Genomic DNA, 21473 nt, shown 5'->3' with positions numbered 1-21473 from the left:
GAGGGCTGCGTATGTCCTCTGTTAAGCCCCACTTACTATATTTCTGCATGCGTCCTGCATACCTATCTTTAACATTGAAATCCAGAAAAATGTGTATGAAGAATCCTCTGCACCGACAGAGGTCTTGTATTATAAAACTTCCATTTTATTGAAGAATAGTTAAAAAATATAAAAGAACATAGTTACATGCAGTCAGATCAGCCAGTGGACATCTAGAACCAACATGTTTGTGTTTTGTGCGGACGGCGGGCACGTCAAAACGACGCATCCGCATACATCCACATGTCCTGTGCACCCAATGTTAAAGATAAGTATGCAGGATGCATGCAGAAGTATGCGGAAGTAGGCGGGGCTTAACGGAGGACGTATTCAGCCCTCCGCAAAGCCCCAGAACGCAAATGTGAACCTGGCCTAAAGCACCAAAACATTTCAAATATAAGAATACCTGACTGCTATCATGCAGCCAGGCTCTGATTTATCCTGTCTGTGGTTTGGACATCATGAATCAGGTGACGGGTTCCTTTTAGATAAATTCTGACAGTATTTTGCCATTTTAGAGCATTACTGGCAGCTGGCTCCCCCCAGTTAGGCAGCAGTTGTCCGGCTGTCAGTCAGAATGATGTCAGAAATCCTGCCCCATTGACTGAGTGGAGTGGAAAAGAAGCCTCCACTCTGTAGATGTGACATCAGCAGAGGCTTCTGAATCTCGGTGGGAGTGGTCTGTAACCTCTCCGTGTTGGGGAAGACAGGTGCCAGGCACAACAGGCTTGTATGTTGCAATTGTGGAGCCCCTGAGTGTCAAGTCGCCACAGAGGTACTGCCCCCTCCTTACCGCTCTCGGGTAAGGAGGGGGCACTACCCGAGACCCATACTAGTATCCAACACCACATCAACACACCACACAGCATCCTACTCCAGGCCAGGGGATCTAGGCAGACCCTATTGAGGGAGGGCCCAATCTCAGGCTGCAGGGAGGACTAGGTAGAGGGTGTGGGTGGAGAGATTGACAGTAAGAGGTGGAGTTAATGAGTGAGTTAGGAAGGAGTTGGTGGTGAGGAGTGGAGGAGTGCAGACATGGAGAGAGAAGTTCCTGAGAGAAGGAAGGAAGGTGTCCTAGGGGCCGGGGAAGTGAGGAATCCACCCTGGGCACCTGAATCCACGTGGACTGTAGTTGGGTGGAAGGACCAGGTCGCATTGGGGAACCGGCCTCCAGACTAGTAGAGGAACAACAAGTCTCAGCTAGCAAGCCGGAGACTGTGGTATCTGTATGTGCCACAGCCACATCAACACACACTCACTGAAAAGTCAGCCACATAGGATCAAGGGGACCAGGAGGACATCACTCAACAGGATCTGAGGCTGCTGGTTTGGGACACTATGTGTGAGACACAGGGCAGGAGGATGAAGCCAGAGCACAAAGTAGGCCAGGGAAGGAACATAAGAAAGGGAGTCTCAGGAAAGTGAACCCCAAATTACCTGAGAGCTGGCAGGACTACAGACCCGGAGGACACAGCACCCGGCTGGGGACCTTACCTAAGAACTGTGAGTAAAGTGTGAAACTGCACCCTGCTGTGTCCTCAGAATTATTTACTGCGTCACCTGCCCTGCACTACAACATTCACCACCATTGACTTTAACACCTTAACTGCCCTGGGGCCTAGTTCTACCCGTGGAGAGCAGTACCATCCCAGCTGTGTCACCAACTGCCCCAGTGGACCTGAACTGCAGTGTCGGCCATTTCCTTATTGCCGAACACCACGGGTGGTGTCACGAACTAATCCCCTTTAAACTTAGTCCCTTCTAGGTGATAGGCTTTAGAAATGGAAAAAAATTCCAGTATTTATGTTTGTGCACATGTTCTTATTTGCCATCTTTTGAACTGAAAAGACTAAGTCCATATGTTCCTGATTTTCTGAAAAGCAAAGCTATTTCAGTGACCTTTCCAGTTTTACGAGATTATCCGAAAATACATTTGGTGAAAAGAGTAAAGTTATTCTTACATTGACAAATGTATGAAAGACTACGGTCTAACATCCAAGCAAATAATCAGAAGACTAATGACAGCAAGCTCTTTGACCCATATGTCTAATATATCAGCACTCAAGATGCCAGACACTGAAGCCTGGAGTTGGGTTTTTATGTTATGTATTTATATGATTAATTATATGTTTCTTCTATATCTTTGGCGGGCACACTGGTATAGGGATAGCTAGCGTCATATGTTGAAGCTGTTGTGCTGTAATACATAATCTCCAATAGGGCCCCCCCAACTCTCGCAGGTCTTTAGTAGTATTGGTCTTCTTATACTGGCCAAGCCAAACCAGGCCCCGCATGCTCCAGGGCCCGAACAAATACAACCCTTGCATCAACTATAGTTACACCCCTGCCTACATGGTATTACTATTATTACACTTTTAGGAGAAGTCGACAAGCATATGAACAATCGTCCTATTTTCATCTGGAAACCTGAGACGATTTTCATCCATGTTTTAATCCATACTCCATCAATGTGCCATCTGCTTGTCCATACCTTACATCCATGTGCCATCCGTGTGATATCCTTGTGGCATTCATGCTTCATATCAACATTTTAATATGGACATGATCAACTACAGTTTCCTAGGTTAATAATGGCAGCGAAAAAATCCAATGTAATATGGATGTTCCATTCAGGAGCTGATTTTTTTGTGTGTATAAGCAAGTTTCATCCAAGATACAGAAGGGAATAGTTCATGCATGGTCGGGAGTAAAAACAGTAATCTGAACAGGCCAGGTGAATTACGTCGGTCAGCTCACTGTCGGATTTTTACTCAGTAGACGTCCATATAATACACTCGTCAGAACAAGCCCTAATAGAAACCTCATCACAGGCTGCTATTTTACTTATATGACAAAACGATGGCAGACAAAACCGGAGGTGCTGGTTTGTCACTTTTTTATTTTTAAATATTTCCAAAAATATTCTGGGCAGGTTTATCACCTATTGAGGAGATATTATGAAAGCTTATTTAACAGAGATTTTCTTACGTCAGAATATCAAATCAGTGACACGATCCCTTCCTTTTCTCATAGAAAAGTGAAGAAAGATGCTCACAACTTGTGCCCCACTTTGCTTTGCCATGTCTACAAGATCTCTCTGACAGAGAGTAATGATCAAGGGGACAGGTATATTTCTCACCAATCGCTGGCCTAAGTCTGTTTCCCAGATCTGCTTTTCCTAAAATAGCTGTTGGCTGTTATCATAGGGTGATCTGAACTTGGTCTTCTCAGATTCTGGACTAACAATAGTACCATCATTTAGTTTGCATTGTTGACCGGAGTTCATATATACAGTGGGGCAAAAAAGTATTTAGTCAGTCAGCAATAGTGCAAGTTCCACCACTTAAAAAGATGAGAGGCGTCTGTAATTTACATCATAGGTAGACCTCAACTATGGGAGACAAACTGAGAAAAAAAAATCCAGAAAATCACATTGTCTGTTTTTTTATCATTTTATTTGCATATTATGGTGGAAAATAAGTATTTGGTCAGAAACAAACAATCAAGATTTCTGGCTCTCACAGACTTGTAACTTCTTCTTTAAGAGTCTCCTCTTTCCTCAACTCATTACCTGTAGTAATGGCACCTGTTTAAACTTGTTATCAGTATAAAAAGACACCTGTGCACACCCTCAAACAGTCTGACTCCAAACTCCACTATGGTGAAGACCAAAGAGCTGTCAAAGGACACCTGAAACAAAATTGTAGCCCTGCACCAGGCTGGGAAGACTGAATCTGCAATAGCCAACCAGCTTGGAGTGAAGAAATCAACAGTGGGAGCAATAATTAGAAAATGGAAGACATACAAGACCACTGATAATCTCTCTCGATCTGGGGCTCCACGCAAAATCCCACCCCGTGGGGTCAGAATGATCACAAGAACGGTGAGCAAAAATCCCAGAACCACGCGGGGGGACCTAGTGAATGAACTGCAGAGAGCTGGGACCAATGTAACAAGGCCTACCATAAGTAACACACTACGCCACCATGGACTCAGATCCTACAGTGCCAGACGTGTCCCACTGCTTAAGCCAGTACATGTCCGGGCCCGTCTGAAGTTTGCTAGAGAGCATTTGGATGATCCAGAGGAGTTTTGGGAGAATGTCCCATGGTCTGATGAAACCAAACTGGAACTGTTTGGTAGAAACACAACTTGTCGTGTTTGGAGGAAAAAGAATACTGAGTTGCATCCATCAAACACCATACCTACTGTAAAGCATGGTGGTGGAAACATCATGCTTTGGGGCTGTTTCTCTGCAAAGGGGCCAGGACGACTGATCCGGGTACATGAAAGAATGAATGGGGCCATGTATCGTGAGATTTTGAGTGCAAACCTCCTTCCATCAGCAAGGGCATTGAAGATGAAACGTGGCTGGGTCTTTCAACATGACAATGATCCAAAGCACACCGCCAGGGCAACGAAGGAGTGGCTTCGTAAGAAGCATTTCAAGGTCCTGGAGTGGCCTAGCCAGTCTCCAGATCTCAACCCTATAGAAAACCTTTGGAGGGAGTTGAAAGTCCGTGTTGCCAAGCGAAAAGCCAAAAACATCACTGCTCTAGAGGAGATCTGCATGGAGGAATGGGCCAACATACCAACAACAGTGTGTGGCAACCTTGTGAAGACTTACAGAAAACGTTTGACCTCTGTCATTGCCAACAAAGGATATATTACAAAGTATTGAGATGCAATTTTGTTTCTGACCAAATACTTATTTTCCACCATAATATGCAAATAAAATGTTAAAAAAACAGACAATGTGATTTTCTGGAATTTTTTTTCTCAGTTTATCTCCCATAGTTGAGGTCTACCTATGATGTAAATTACAGACGCCTCTCATCTTTTTAAGTGGTGGAACTTGCACTATTGCTGACTGACTAAATACTTTTTTGCCCCACTGTACGTCAGAGCTGACTTTGGTCTTAATGCAGGCTTGTAAAAAAAATCTCTAAAGTATAGACCAATTAATATGGGTTCGTGACATTTACTACGTTTTGCTACAGTCTCTGGTTCAAAACTCCCAAATGGATTGTTATTCTCCTTTTCCAGAATCCTCCTACGACCTGCCAGCATCCTAGGCACCCCTTCTGATTAGTAGGGTCAGTCATGTGGTACAATGCATGTCATGATGGTCTACTAATCCGAAGCCCAATTTAAGTAATATCTAATATCTATATGATACAGTATGGCTATCTAACTATCCATCGTTCTGTCTGTCTAACCAAGGGCATACATATCACTGACAAATATCAAATAAACGGTATGGGATCCTTTGTTGGTTCCATGAGTTTTGCTACTGGCTATCGCGATAAATCGTGTAGAATTCCCTCGCTGATATACTTATATTGCTTGCAAACATTGGATTGAAGAAGATTAGGTCTTTTAGTCAAGACTGACAAAAATGGCATCATAATGAGGGGGAGGAATTTTGATCTTTCCTATAAAACCTTCTTCTCTGTACAGCAATGTATTTTGTGCTGCAGTCCTCCAGACTTATTAATGCTCTTTAAAGAGTGCCTGCTATTGCCATCTGGATCAAATATCAGCTGGCAAGACTGCTTTTTTTATAGCCTCTGCATTTGTTAAAAGAAAACTGAACTGGAAGTCTTCTATGTTGTTAACAATAATGAATAATGTGTGTGTACTAGTTTATTAGCGCTAAAATAAAAGCATAGACTGCATTTGTGAGTTGCAGTGGAAAAGTTATTAAAGATTGTGACTTGTGTGTACTTCATGTCAAACCTTCCTTAGCTCCTAGACATTTCTGCAGATTGCTAGACACAAGATGTAATTTATTGCGCTCGGTTACCTAAAAGCTAATGAGCTCATCATGTACAGTACAGAGAAGCAAGCGTTTCCTTTTCAGAAGTGCAGGGATCTAGTGGTGAATCAGTGTCTAGCCCTGTTCTGCAAACTTTATTCTCTGGGAGGAAAAGAAAAACTGATCTGCTGACAAAGTTCTGCTCTGAAGTTCAAGGAGAAGAAATAAACCATGGCAAATTGCTTTCAATTAAGGCTATTTTCACACATCAGGATTTTTGCATCAGGCCGGCGTCACACTGGCGTTTTAAACGGCCGAGTGCAATGCGATAAAAAAAAAAAAAACGCATTTCACTCGGACCAATTTTATGCTATGGGGCAGCTCCCAGCAGCCGACTTTGTCGGCTGTTTTCCTCGGTCCGAGACAATCTCAGCATGCTGCGATTGTCTCGGACCGAGGAAAAATCTCGGCTCACTCGCACCCATGTAAGCCTATGGGTGCAAGAGAGACAGCGCACACCACTCGGATATCATCCGAGTGATGTGCATTACAAGCGGACCCCAAGCAATGGAGGAGATGGAGAAATTCATTTCTCCGCCTCCTCCACAGCTGTGCTCCGATCCTCCCTGTGCGAGAGAATCGGAGCACAGACGTATGACACTCGGCTCCTGCTCTGCTGCGAGCAGGAGCCAGTGTCATTAGCATATCGCATCCGATGTTCTCGCATCGGATGCAATACGCCAGTGTGATGCCGGCCTTAGGCACAATCCAGCGAATATTGGAAAAAACGGAACCGGCACAGATTGTGAAAAACTGATGCAACTGATCCGTTTTTTCGACGGATCCAACTAGCATATCCAGATAATTGGATAAAAAAAAATTTGGAGCATGCTCAGTTTAAAAAACTAGAATCCGGTGCCGGAATCCGTCATTTTCCGGATCAGGCACCTTCCGGCTCCCATAGGCTTCCATTCTAGCAAGCAGCCGGAAGTGCCGGATCCGGCGCTTCCGGCTTTTTCGCCGGAGACAAAAAACGTTGCTATGGACGTTTTTTCCACAAACCGGAAATGGCAGATTTGCCAGATCCATTGAAAACCGGACGAAACGCAATGTCATCCGGCGCAATCCAGCACTAATACAAGTCTATGGGGGAAAAAAACGTTTTTTTTTTTATTTAGCTGGATTGAGCCTGACAGTGAAAACCTGATGTGTGAAAGTAGCCTAAGAGGGATAATACAGTGGTGATGTCCAAAGGTTATATGACTCTAAACTGTAGTTTTGTTTTGTAGTTAAAGATACAAGCTCATCCAATACTGCTGATTTGTGAGGGTCCGACTCCTGGAAACCCTGCTGATCCTGAGAAAAAAGTAACAGGGATCCCATCAGCTTTTCTCATGTACCATGGTGATCTGATACAACCAATTTAAAGGAGCCTCAAAACTACAAGAACGTAATTAACTCTGCAGTCTCGTCTTTTGATCCCCATAATTGCATATGTCAGCACTTTTTTCAGTGGGGATAATTTTAGCATTGGAGAAACCTTTAGCCTCTGTAATGAATACAGTAATCTCAGTTTCTACCATTGGGCACGGATACGAGAGTTGACCAAACTGGATCTTTTTCTTCCTGTGGATATCAGAACGGTCATAGCCCCACATATTGTTTATCTACCACTAAGGGTATGTGCACACGTTGCGGAATGGTGTGCGGATTTTTCCGCACTGATTTTGGTAAATCCGCAGGAAATCCACACTATGGATTTACTGTAGAATTACCGCGGATTTACAGCGATTTTTCCACGGATTCCACCTGCGGTTTTACACCTGTGGATTCCTATTGAGGAGCAGGTGTAACCCGCTGCGAAATCCGCACAAAGAATTGACATGCTGCGGAATAAACAACGCTGCGTTTCCACGTGTTTTTTTCCGCAGCATGTGCACTGCGGATTTTGTTTTCCATAGGTTTACATCGTATTTTAAACTCATGGAAAACTGCTGCAAATCTGCTGTTGCATTTGCATTGTGTAAGATAGAGGGATGCTGTTTCCAGGTATACAAAGAATAAAATAGGTCATTTTTGGTTTCCTTGTAGTTTTTTTTGTTGTTTTACTTTTTACAGGTGTATTAAGGAAAGACTGTCAAGAGAGACAATCGGGGAGTCATTAAAAAAAGGTTTTCCTTTGGTCCAAGCATGTGTTCCCCCTTTATTAAGCATTCGGCTAGTTTATTTTTTGGGCAGTGTGTTCTAATATGCTAAGAACGTGTACATCATTTAGTGCTCCAAATTGCCCTATACAGGTAAGGAAAAATATAAACATTACAATGGGCTCACATGACCACAGATTCTCTCATCTAAGATAATCGGACCAATTATGCTAATTAAATTCTGATTAACGCTTGATCAGAGTGTCAGCATAGTGTGATCCGATTCTCTTGGATGCGAGAATCAGAGCATACTGTGAGGAGAAGATGAAGATGAAAATGTCTCCATCTTCTCCATTGTGCGAGTCCACGCAATGTCATCTGAGTGAGCAATTTATGTGTCAAATCACAGCATGCTGCAACGTTTTTCTCATGCCAAATTGGTATGAGAAAAAAAATGGTGATCAGCACTGCACCATTACATACCATTGGTTTGAGTGCTATCTGATAAAAATTTGGATAGCACTCATCCGATTAACCCCTTAATGACAGCCAATACGTCTTTTAACTGACCTGAGATATAAGAGAATAGCATCCCCATACAGGTGACAATCCCGCAGCTGTCGGCTGTACACTATAGCTGACAACTTTCTGCATCAGCCACAATCAGTGTTTGCACCATCCGCATCTGTTTAACCCCTTAGATGCTGCTGTAAATAGTGACTACATCATTATATATGGTTAACAGAGTGTGGGGGCTTCCTCTATATTCCAATTGGTGCCCTCAGATCATGATTTTGTGGTGGTCCTGATGTTTGCGATTGGCAATTTATGACCAAATAGCGGCCTGAGAGTCTGACAGCTGTTGTAACCTGTTCAGAAGTTAGAGGCATTTAGGTGGTAAAAATACACACTTTAATTTCTGTCATACCACTTTGCATTAATTCCTGTAAAGCACCTAAAGGGTGCCTGACAGCAGTTTTCGATATGTCAGGGGGTGCTGTTTTTAAAATGGTATCACGTTTGGGGGTTTCCCAAAATATGAGACCCCTAAAGTCACTTCAAACATGGATAAGTTCACAAAAAAAATAAATTTAGTAAATTTCCTTGAAAAAATGAAAAATTGCTGCTACATTTTTAAACCTCCTAAAATGCTAACAAAATAAAATAACATTTTACAAATGGTGCGGATGTAAAGCAGACATGTGGGAAATGTTATTTATTGATGGTTTGCTGTGGTATGATCATCTGGATTAAAGGGATAATCATTCAAATTTTGAAAATTGCTAATTTTTTAACATTTTTCTCAAATGTTTGATATTTTTTATAAATAAACACAAAACATATTGACCTAAATTTACCATTAACATAAAGTATAATGTGTCACGAAAAAAAACAATCTCAAAATAACTGGGATTTGTTGATGTGTTCCAGAGTTATTACCACATAAAGTGACACTGGTCAGATTTCAAAAATTTGGCTCATATGGTTGTGTGAGTGAGGCCTTAGAAAAAGAAATCTAATGCAGCAAAATGTGGTAGATGAGATATAATTTCCACCCTTAGGCCAGTCTCACACGTCCAGATAATTCCGGTACCGAAAAAATCGGTACCGGAGTTATCCGTGTCCGTGTGTCCGTGAGCTCACGTTGGCCATCCGTGTGGCACACGTGCGGCACACGTGTGCCGCCCGTGTGCCGACTGGGTACCACACGGAGCGTGCAGGAGACAGCGCTAGAGATAAGCGCTGTCCCCTGCATCTGGTGCTGAAGCCGCCATTCATATCTTCTCTCCAGCAGCGTTCGCTGGAAAGAAGATATAAAAAATCCTTTTTTTTTCTTTTTTTCTTGTTTTAAATAAAGATCCATGTCCCCACCCCCCTCCCACCCCCTGTGCGCCCGCCCGCTGGTAATAAAATACTCACCCGGCTCCCTCGCAGCGTCCTGTCCTCGCCGCACCTTCTCCTGTATGAGCGGTCACGTGGTGCCGCCCATTACAGTCATGAATATGTGGCTCCACCACTATGGGAGGTGGAGCCGCATATTCATGACTGTAATTGGCGGCACCACGTGACCGCTCATACAGGAGAAGCTGGCGCTGAGAGGACGCTGCGAGGGAGCCGGGTGAGTATTTTATTACCAGCAGGCGGGCACACAGGGGTTGGGAGGGGGGTGGGGACAGGGATCTTTATTTTAAACACAAAAAAAAACAAAAAAAGGATTTTTCATATCTTCTTTCCAGCGAACGCTGCTGGAGAGAAGATATGAATGGCGGCTTCAGCACCACGTGGGGGGGACAGCGCTTAAAGTAGCGCTGTCTCCTGCACGGCACAAGGACTGCACACGGACAGCGTCCGTGTGCGGTACGTGTTTTACACGGACCCATTGACTTTAATGGGTCCATGTAATCCGTGCGCTCCCACGAACACTGACATGTCTCCGTGTTTTGCACACGGAAACTCGGTCCGTGAAAATACACTGACATGTGCAGAGACACATTGATTTCAATGTGTCTACGTGAGTCAGTGTCTCCGGTACGTGAGGAAACTGTCACCTCACGTACCGGAGCCACTGACGTGTGAAACCGGCCTAAGGCTGGTTTCAAACAGACTATGATGAAAAATGAAATGCACTACATAAAATGCACCTTTTAGTTGATGATGATTAAGGAGGGGAAGTTTAATTGAAACTAATCATAAGAATGGATTTTTTTCTGTTGTATTTCCTATAGACTTTTCTAAAGCACTTAAAAACCACTGGGAAAAAAACTCTATGCTGAGTAGAAAACTACACTTAAAAAGTCAATAAAAGTGCTAGTCACATGTTAAGGGTTGTCCTTTCCAGAGTGACTGCAGACATATGAATTTCCTCAGTTTGAGTACTGTGCGCTTCAGGGGTTAGCCGTTTTCTGAACCGGGACCAGAGGGTATGTATGTGTTCGGCCAGTTTCACACGTTAGTGGCTCCGGTACGTGAGGTGACAGTTTCCTCACATACCGGAGACACTGACACACGTAGACACATTAAAATGAATGTGTCTCTGCAGATGTCAGGATGTTTTCACAGACCGTGTGTCCATGTGCAGAATACGGAGACATGTCAGTGTTCGTGGGAGAGCACGTATCACACGGACCCACTAAAGTCAATGGGTGCATGTAAACACGTACCGCACACGGATGCCATTCGTGTTCTGTCCGTGTGCTTTTTTTAAAGTCATAGGGTTAAAATTTAAACAAATTGTTTCAATACACGGACAGCACACGGACAGCACGCGGACAACACGGATAGCACACGGATGACCTATGTGCACACACGGACACGGATAGCTCTGGGACAGTTTCTTCCGGTACCGGAAATATCTGGACGTGTGAGACTGGCCTTATACATACTCCCGGCCAGAACCTGACTAGTGGGTGTGGCCTCACTCTAATACACTTGTATTGTACGAGGCCACCCTCACAAGATGGGCTCTGACGGGAGTATGTATAATACATAAGTACCCTTCGTTCCCGGCTCAGAAACCAGTGAATCCCTGCAGTGCACAGTGTGCGTTTTGGGGGAATTCATAAGTCTGAAGTCCCACATAAGACTGCGGACTTATCATTTGGTACGGGACAACTCCTTTGAATAAGAATATTCTTTATAATAATCTTTATTTTTATATAATGCTAACATATTCCGCAGCGCTTTACAGTTTTGCACACATTATTATATTTTTGAAAAGCGCCTGACAATTGACATAAACATCTACTTTTTATCTGGTGCAAATGTCGCTGTTCTCCTGAATCTGGTGTTTTTTCTTTTTTGTTCAAGTGCCCGTCCATTCCTGAATTATGGTCACCACTTTTTTATATTTGATAGTTTCATAGTTTTTAAAGGTACACTGTCACCTTAATTTGGAGGGAACAATCTTCAGCCATGGAGGCGGGGTTTTGGGGTTTTTGATTCACCCTTTCCTTACCCGCTGGCTGCATGCTGGCTGCAATATTGGATTGAAGTTCATTCTCTGTCCTCCATAGTACACGCCTGCGCAAGGCAATCTTGCCTTGTGCAGGCATGTACTACGGAGGACAGAGAATGAACTTCAATCCAATATTGCAGCCAGCATGCAGCCGGCGGGTAAGGAAAGGGTGAATCAAAAACCCCAAAACCCCACCTCCATGGCTGAAGATTGTTCCCTCCAAATTCAGGTGACAGTGTCCCATTAAGGTTGAAAGCAGACATATGTTTATCAAGTTCAAGTTTCAACCTATACGCTAACATGTCGATCCAGAAGAAGACAATGACCCCAAGAGGCAGATGCTAATTCTGAGGCCAGGGTCACACATGTGAGTGCAATGCGATAAACTTGCGCAAGTTTCTTGGTTCAGCTGCGTAGAAATACATGCAGCCGCAAACTCCGGTCCCGAGTGCTGGCGGCAGTGCCGGGTGTTGATGCGAGAGACTGGTCCGAGTTTCTTGCATTGCACTTGCAAGTTTGACCTCAGCCTAATTCTGTTTACCCAACTGGGTGAAGTCCTCAAGAAGACAGATGAAAACTATGCCCACTTTTTTAAAAAGACTAGGTTTACATACAAAAAAAGGTGGCTTATGTCTCAGTAAATGAGAGGCACATGGAAAAAAGAAAAACAACACTAGGTTTAGGAGAACCACCACATTTACACTAGGTAAAAAATGACATATTAATGGCAAGTAATAGGTCCTCTTTAAAGATATTGTCCAGTCTGGGACATTTCTGGCAATTTTCACAGCTATAGATATGATTGTGAGACCTGTGTATCCTGACGGCACACTGCCAAATCAACTTCCTCCAAACTCAAGCAGGTCAAGGTAGGTTGTCCACTACTTTATCACTGATGACGTATCCTTAGGATACGTCATCAATGTCTGATTAGTCGGGGTTTGACACCTGGCACCCCATTGCTTAATTGTAGAGCTTCGGTCTTCTATTAGTGGCCAAGGCCAGATACTGCTCATCGACCTCCAATTCAATTCAATAGGAGGCTGATGTGCAGTACCCAGAAGTCAGAGGAGGTCCGCAATTGAGAATTTTTAGCTGGTGGTCGCCGAAACTGAAAACAGCTGAGCGGCAAGGGGGGGTACTGAGTGTCGGACCCTGACCAATAGGTAATCAACGATAAAGTTAGTGGACAAAGCGCTCTAAGGACAATCTTTTTAAAGACATAGCCTACCAATATGCCATAAATGTCTCAAAAGGGAAAGCTCCTTTAAGGTCTTAATGAGCACTCTCCAAAATGTACAATAAAATTCTCATACTGTATCTCCCAATTTTCGACATTAAGGCTAAGCTCCCACAATGAGAATTTGGTGTTTTTGATGCTGAGCAAAACTGCAATTTATAGCCGGTAAAAGTGGAGGGCATATACTGAAATCTCATTCTCTCATGCCCACTGTGCTGTCTGTTTTTTTCACACAGCATAAAACCGATCTGTGGTGCGGTTTTGAAATGCGCAACATGACAATTTTTTTTTTACCAATAAATATGCGTTTTAATTTCAATTTTCCTAATAGACTTAATTGGAATGAAGAACATCTGCAGGTAAAAAATGCATAAACATGTTTAGTGTATTTCTGCACAGAAAATGCTCTGAAAATGCACATAATCCAGTTAAGCTAATTAACAGGAAGTATTCAAAACAAAGCAGCTTTTTTTAAAACACAACATACCAAAATGAGACAAAAACCAAAGGAAAAATACACAAAAAGCCTCATGTATAAAATATAATCAAAAAAAGTAAAGAAAAATTGCAACTAACCTAATTTACCTAATACAGTAGGTGCAGAAATGGTGGAGAAAATCTACAATATCAAAAACTCATCAAATACTCATGAAGGAAATTTGCCGAAGGCTAAGGTGGTACAACCGTATTTTCTCTCATTCAAGAAAATCGGTCCAATTATGCTCCAATCCAGTGTGATCTGATTTTCTTGGCTCTGGAGAAGATGGAAAAATGAATTGTCTACCTTCTTCATTCTGTCAGTCCATGAAAATCAATGTTATCTGAGTGCAGTCCGATGGTTTCCATGGACTCATTGACTTGCATGGCCAAGTGCAATCCAACTATTGGATGCAAATCGTGCATGCTGCGATTGTTTTTCTTTGGACAGACTCTACCCTGCCCTCTCCTGCCGTCTCAAACTCAAAAATACTTCCCGGATCCGTGCTTTCCTTGACCGCAACACCGCAAAAACGCTAGTGCATGCCCTTATCATCTCCCGCCTCGACTACTGCAACCTCCTACTCTCTGGACTCCCCTCTAGCACTCTGGCACCGCTCCAATCCATCCTACACTCTGCTGCCCGACTAATCTACCTGTCTCCCCGCTATTCCCCAGCCTCTCCCCTATGTCAAGCCCTTCACTGGCTTCCTATCGCCCAGAGACTCCAGTTCAAAACCCTCACACTGACATACAAAGCCATCCACAACCTGTCTCCTCCATACATCTGTGACATGGTCTCCCGGTACCTACCTACACGCAACCTCCGATCCTCTCAAGACCTCCTTCTCTACTCCCCTCTCATCTCTTCTTCCCACAACCGCATCCAAGACTTCTCCCGTGCTTCCCCTATACTCTGGAACTCTCTACCCCAACACATCAGACTCTCGCCTACCATAGAAACCTTCAAAAAGAACCTGAAGACCCACCTCTTCCGACAAGCCTACAGCCTGCAATGATCCTGAAGTTACTGAACCGCCGCGCAACCTGCCCTACCCTCTCCTAGTGTTTCATCACCCATCCCCTGCAGACTGTGAGCCCTCGCGGGCAGGGTCCTCCCTCCTTATGTACCCGTGTGCCTTCCTTATTTGCTCATGTTTAATGTATTTGTCTATATTTGCCTCGAATTCACATGTAAAGCGCCATGGAATAAATGGCGCTATAAAAATGTATAATAATAATAATAATACCCAAGGAATAACAACTGGGCATATACATGGCCCCATAGAATAACATTGGTCTGAGTGCCATCTGATATTTTGTCGCATCGCACTCAGACCAAAAATACAGTCATCTGGACGAGCCGCAAAAGCGACCTGTCATTATAATCAGAGCCTGGCTGTGCTATTGCCGTCACATATGGTTTTCTTCCAAAAGTTGTGTCATTTCAGAGAAAACGCTGTTAAAGGGAACCTGTCACCTGAATTTGGCGGGACTGGTTTTGGGTCATATGGGCGGAGTTTTCAGGTGTTTGATTCACCCTTTCCTTACCCGCTGGCTGCATGCTGGCTGCAATATTGGATTGAAGTTCATTCTCTGTCCTCCATAGTACACGCCTGCACAAGGCAAGATTGTTTTGCGTAGGCGTGTACTATGGAGGACAGGAATGAACTTCAATCCAATATTGCAGCCGGCATGCAGCCAGCGGGTAAGTAAATGGTGAATCAAACACCCGAAAACTCCGCCCATATGACCCAAAACCAGTCCCGCCAAATTCAGGTGACAGAGTCCCTTTAAAAAGCTGACCGTGGACTTAGTGTGAGACTTGACTACACCGATGACGTCCCAGACTGGCTTTTGCCAGCGCCATTCTAGTTGGCTGACAGGAGACTTGACAATCACCTGGAATGGACTTTTCAAGCTACATTTTCTCCGAAACACTGCAGGGTGTCACAGTAAAATATACCTAGTCACACGTACTCAGCCAGGCTGTGCTTCCTGCTGCTTGTGGTTCACGCAGCATGAATGTCATGAGCATTTGTCCAGAGCGTGTGTTACTTTTGCTGGTAAACTCTTGAAAGCATAAATGACACTTTTCTACAATGTGTTCCTGTGCAAGTACATCCGTACAACTCAGGGTATGTGTCGACGTTCAGGATTGCATCAGGATTTGTTCAGGATTTTATGCAGGTAAAATCCTGACCAAATCTGCACCTGAGGTCACTGGCAGGTCACCTGCGCTGTCCTTGCGTTGTTTCAGCAATGTAAGGACATGCTGCGTTCTTAAAGACGCAACGCATGTCTGTTTCCACTGGTATGCCACATGCGTCTTTTAATGCATAGTGGAGACAAGATTTCATGAAATCCCCTCCACTATGCTGTAACATCTGGACGCGCGTGTTTGACGCTGCAGCTCTACGCAGTGTCAAACACGCCGTCTTTCCTGAACGTGGAAACATACCCTTATAGTATTGTTTCTAGAAACAGAAAGATGTGTAACAGAACAGTCATTACATGACTGATCAGTTTTCTTGTATCACAGGATGGTTACAATGTAACAAAACAAATGTAACAATAACTATTGTTCTGTATTGTTTACGCCTAAAAGCATGGCACAAGTACATAAAACCAGTCTTGTGGAGAATGCTTGAAGGCAGGAATTGTGACCACATTGTGCCTCTGCTTGTGCTTTTTAATGACAAATAACAGGCTCTCTGGCCTGTTATATAGATATGCTGGGATTTGTAGTCCCGAATCAACTTGATATCAACAGTCGTCTATACAAATATCCGCATAGTATATTACTAGAAGAGGAAGGCTGGAAAGTCTGCAGTGGCCCTAGGGGTTGTCACCATTTCAGCACTTACCTCCCAGTGATGAACTGACTCCTTGATGGTGAGCAGATGGGTTGTACATAATAGTTCTCAAGTTTTACTCCTTCGGATGCAAGTTTATCCAGTGTAGGGGTCCTGATCTCAGAGCCATGGTACCCAATATCTCTGTACCCTTGATCATCAGCCAGAATGAATATGATATGAGGTTGGTGTCCAATCTGCTCATCCACATTTAGGTGCACGATCTCTCTTTCTTCCAGGCTTTGGTTTCCTTTATCCCAGGACAGATATCCATAGGTCATGATGCTCACCATAGAGAAAGCAGCCAGTGCCCCCAACATTGTCATGCAGCCCCCCTGCCCCATTCAGCGGTCAGTCCAGCATACTCCCCCAGCCATGTGCTGCCCTGTGGTCAGTGTGCTGCTGTCCATCTGGAGGGCTTCTCCCCCACCCCCACCCAGTGCTGGGGAATCACCTAGCCAGCTCCATGCACTTCTGACACTTCTGTAGCCCAGCAGCTCCACATGGACGGCTTTCTTCTCACACACATAGCAGAAGAGAAGGAGTTCGCTTCCCTTGCACTTCCCAGCTGCAAGACTCTGAAGCATGAACTCAGAGCATCTGGGAGTTTTTGGCAATGCCCCCAAAGCGGTTACACATGCAGCATGTCCCTTTCTTCCAGCCTTCCCTGGTTCAGTAACCTGTGGTGGAGAGATCACCCCAGGCTAAGCCCCATCAGGACCCCTTCATCTAATGAAAGCATAAAGTTCACTCTGTCCTCTCCCCATGCAGCCTGAACTCATTTACTGCACGATGCCAGAGGGGAAGGAGAGGTCCCTGGTGAGAGGGTGAGGGTACAGAAAGCTTCAGGAACTTAGGATGGATGTCAGCCCTCTGTCCTCTCCTCCCTAAGAAGTGCTGAAGGACTGAGGTGTCAGGGGAACTTGCTCCCCTTCCTGCTGCCTAAAGAGGAGAGACTTAAGCCTCTCTGTATAGAACTACTGTGCAGTCTATCTATCTGCTGAGAACAAAAGGCATCTGTGGAGGCTTCATCACAGGATTCATTGAAAAAGTTTAAATGTCTAAGTAGCTAAACAATCCATTTTAGCAATGTAATAATATTAAATTTTTTTTTGGAGGGCAGTACTTCGATGTGTTGGGATCAACCATAAGACACCACTTAAAGAGAACCTGTTGGATCGCCCCCAGGGTAAGGGCAACGGGGATACTCGGTAGCGGGCCCCTTTCTGCAGTCGATGGGGATGTCACGGTGGCTGGACCCGGTCCGTGGCCCTTTGAGGGGAGCGTACAATAAAAGGTGTACAGTAGTTTATGATATAGTGTTCGTGACGCCACCTGTGGTATTTGGTCAGAATGACCGACGCTGCTTAGGGGTCCGCTGGGGCGATGTTATGGCACCTAGATGGTATACCTTCCCACAGGTGAAGTATGTCCCCAGGGCTTCCCAGAGTGTAGGTGGTGGATAGTGCAAGGCGCAGTGAATAACGAGGACACAGGGGTGCAGTCTCTTTACCTTTTACTGAAGGCTTCAGCATCCACAGTCCATGGTAAGGACCACGGGGTAGGCAGAGTCCGGACAGTCCGAAGGCAATATCCAGAGTCCCCTTATCCAGGAGGAATTCAATAGCCTTCCCCTAGTGCACAGTAACGTAGTAGGTCCCTACTTGCATAAGCTACCATAAGGTCCTCACTGTTGTTACTCCTCTCTGTCCCCCAGATGGTACGGATAGGACAAAACCCGTATGACTGATGGTCTGAGGCTTGTTTATAGGGACCGTAGAGACGCCCCAACCCCCACAAGTTGCCACTGTGTCTTCTTAGGTATAAAGGTCGGACAGCCAACTTAGAATTAACTGCCCTGCCAGTCTCTGAGGTAACGTCATAAAGCTCTTTACTCCCTTGGTATTCTGGCCACCGGATCTGCACTTCAGATGGAGGCAGCCTGCTTTTAGCTGGTCTCCCACTGATGTTTCACTCCTGTTGCTATGACTTCTTTTCTCACTCACTACAGCACAATTCCTTTCTTGTCCTTTCTTAGGATGCTGCCGCATGGGTTGCCGGCGCAGCTCCGTGTCCTTCTTCCTCCTCAGACTTCAGTCTGGATCTGACCAGAGATCACCCTAGCCAGCTCGACCGGAAGACCTTTCCTCGTCGGTCCCCAGCAAGGAACTCTCCTCAGACTTCTCCTTCTGATTCTGACTAACTTCCTCACCAACCCCCCAGTTTTACCCTAATGTGAGGAGTGGCCTAATAGATAGAACCCTTAGTTCCCCCTGGTGGACTGGCGTGTGAAGTGTGTGTGTGGCTGTGATACCTGGACAGAAGATCTCCTTCATTGCCTTCAGACGTAACATCACTCCCCCTGGTGGAAGAATAACATTACTGCAACGAACCAGGACTCTGGGGCGCTGCACTGTCACCAGGTTTGGCCAATACAAGTTACATCCACCCCCTTTCAGGACTTATCTAGAGCATTCTATAATACTGTATATAAGCCCCCAATCCGACCTGCAAGAGAAGAAAAATAACATTTATTATACTCACCTGCAGGCGGTCCGGTCTGAGGGGCGTCGCTGGTCTTTGTCCGCTGCCTCCCATCTTCTTGCGATGTCGTCCTCCTGCTTGCTTCATGTGGATGACGCTTCCCTGCATCATCCACACAGGCTCCCCGGAAACGCACTCTCTGCCCTGTTGACGGCAGAGCAAAGTCCTGCCGTGCGCAGGCACTGGGCCTCTCTGACCTTTCCCGGCGCCTCTGCACTGCAGTTTATATATTTTGTTCACTATTCTTGTGATCATTTTGACCCCATGGGGTGAGATCTTGCGTAGAGCCGCAGATCGAAGGAAATTATCAGTGGTCTTGTATGTCTTCCATTTTCTTATTATTGTTCCCACAGTTGATTTCATCACACCAAGCTGCTTGCCTATTGCAGATTTAGTCTTTCCAACCTGGTGAAGGGCTACAATTTTGTTTCTGGTGTCATTTGCCATTACTACAGGTAATGAGTGGATGACAGAGGAGCCTCTTAAAAAGAAGTTACAGGTCTGTGAGAGCCAGAAATCTTGCATGTTTTTAAGTGTTCAAATACTTATTTTCCATCATAATTTGCAAAATAAAGGTCATTTTCTGGATTCTACCCATGATGTCAATTACAGGCCTCTCTCAACTTTTTAAGTTCAAAAACTTGCACAATTGGTGGCTGACTAAATACTGTTTTTACCACTATATATATCCCTTAACCTGGGCCCATTCTGATATATATGTCCTCCATCCTGGTACAATGTATACATCTGCCTTCCTGGGCCAATCTTGGTCTATATATTCCTCTTCCTGGTCCCCTTAGTGGTGTATATGTCCCTCATCCTGGGCCTATCTTGGTGTCTTCCATCCCGATATACACCTCTCCCATCCTGTTATATAGACTCCCATCCTGATAAATATTTCACACATCTTGTATTTATGCCCCCCATCCTGTTATATACCGTATTTTTCGCTTTGTAAGACGCTCCGGATTATAAGACACACCCCAAATTTTGAGGAGAAAAATAGGAAAAAACTTTTTTTAATAAATTGGTGGGGCGTCTTATAATCCATGCGTCTTATTACTTACCAGGGGTTGTGGCTGCGGTGGATCAGGGTCCCAGGGTCGTTGCTGGAGGCAGGAGTGGAGCATTGCTGCAGGCTTGGATGAGGGGGTCTGCAGGGGGGCTCCTGTGCTGCAGGGGGCTCCTGTGCTGCAGGCTGGGATGAGGGGGTCTGCAGGGGGGCTCCGGTGCTGCAGGGCTGTCTCCGGTAATGCGGGGGGCTCTGGCAACATTTTGTGAAAGATCAGAGCCCCCCGGCAATTCTTCCATGCGTTCCTGTATGACTGACTCCGGGAAAATGGCCGCCGGAATCTCAGGAGATGAGATCTTCCATTCGTTCCTGTATGACTGACTCCGGGAAAATGGCCGCCGGAATCTCGAGAGATGAGATCTCAGCGCTGAAATCTCATCTCCCGAGATTCCGGCGGCCATTTTCCCAGAGTCAGTCATACAGGAACGCATGGAAGAAGTGCCAGGGGGCTCTGGTCTTTCACAAAATGTCGCCAGAGCCCTCCGCATCACCCGGGGCAGCAGCGGTGGCGGGCGAGGTGACAGCGGTGGCGGGCGGCGGCGGCGGGACGCAGCGGCAGCGGACACCCCCTCATCCCAGCCTGTAAGTGGTATATCCGCTTTGTAAGACGCACCCCCATTTCCCCCCAAAATTTTGGGGAAATAAAGTGCGTCTTACAAAGCGGAAAATACGGTATATTACTTATCCTGGCATATACAGCTCTGGCAAAAATTAAGAGACCACCACATCAAATCCCTGTCATGGCCAGCCCAATCTCCAGACCTGAACCCCATTGAAAACTTCTGGAATGTAATCAACAGGATGATGGATAGTCACAAGCCATCAAAGAACTGCTTAAATTTTTGTGCCATAAACAGTGTGAAAGACTGGTGGAAAGCATGCCAAGATGCATGAAAGCTGTGGTTAAAAATCATAATTATTCCACAAAATATTGATTTCTGAACTATTTCCCGAGTTAAAACATTAGTATTGTTGTTTCTAAATGATTATGAACTTGTTTTCTTTGCATTATTTGAGGTGTGAAAGCAGTGTTTTTTTTAATTTAGACCTTTTTTTTTGTCAGAAAAAAGAATACAAAATGTATTGCTTGGAACTTAGAATGTATTGCTTGGAACATGTTGTCAGTAGTTTATAGAATAAAAGAACAATTTACATTTTACTCAAAAATATACCTATAAAGAGAAAAATCAGACAAACTGAACATTTTGCAGTGGTCTCTTAATTTTTGCCAGAGCTGTATGTCTTCCATCCTGGGCTCATCCTGGTATATACAGTATATATGGTATATACAGTATGTGTCCCATCCTAGTATATATGTCACCCATTCTGATATATATGTCGCCAGGGCCGGCATTAGTGGCAGGCAGACCAGGCAGCTGCCTAGGGCCC

The 21473-nt window shown here is 44.8% G+C and overlaps 1 protein-coding gene across 1 annotated transcript in view; it reads right to left on the bottom strand.

Annotated features, from left to right (window-relative positions):
- The window catches only part of ARSJ (arylsulfatase family member J), a 205360-nt gene extending 188112 nt beyond the window's left edge, over positions 1–17248 (bottom strand). The window contains exon 1 of the mRNA XM_069743768.1: positions 16481–17248. Within this exon, the coding sequence (XP_069599869.1) occupies positions 16481–16812 (332 nt within the window). The 5' untranslated portion in view covers positions 16813–17248. The remainder of the gene's footprint in view (positions 1–16480) is intronic.
- Positions 17249–21473: the final 4225 nt, after the last annotated feature.

The sequence above is a fragment of the Ranitomeya imitator genome, chromosome 1 (genome assembly GCF_032444005.1).
Source record: "Ranitomeya imitator isolate aRanImi1 chromosome 1, aRanImi1.pri, whole genome shotgun sequence".
Classification (NCBI taxonomy): Eukaryota; Metazoa; Chordata; class Amphibia; order Anura; family Dendrobatidae; genus Ranitomeya; species Ranitomeya imitator.
Note: the sequence above shows the minus strand (reverse complement) of the source record. Positions and strands in the feature narration are given on the sequence as shown.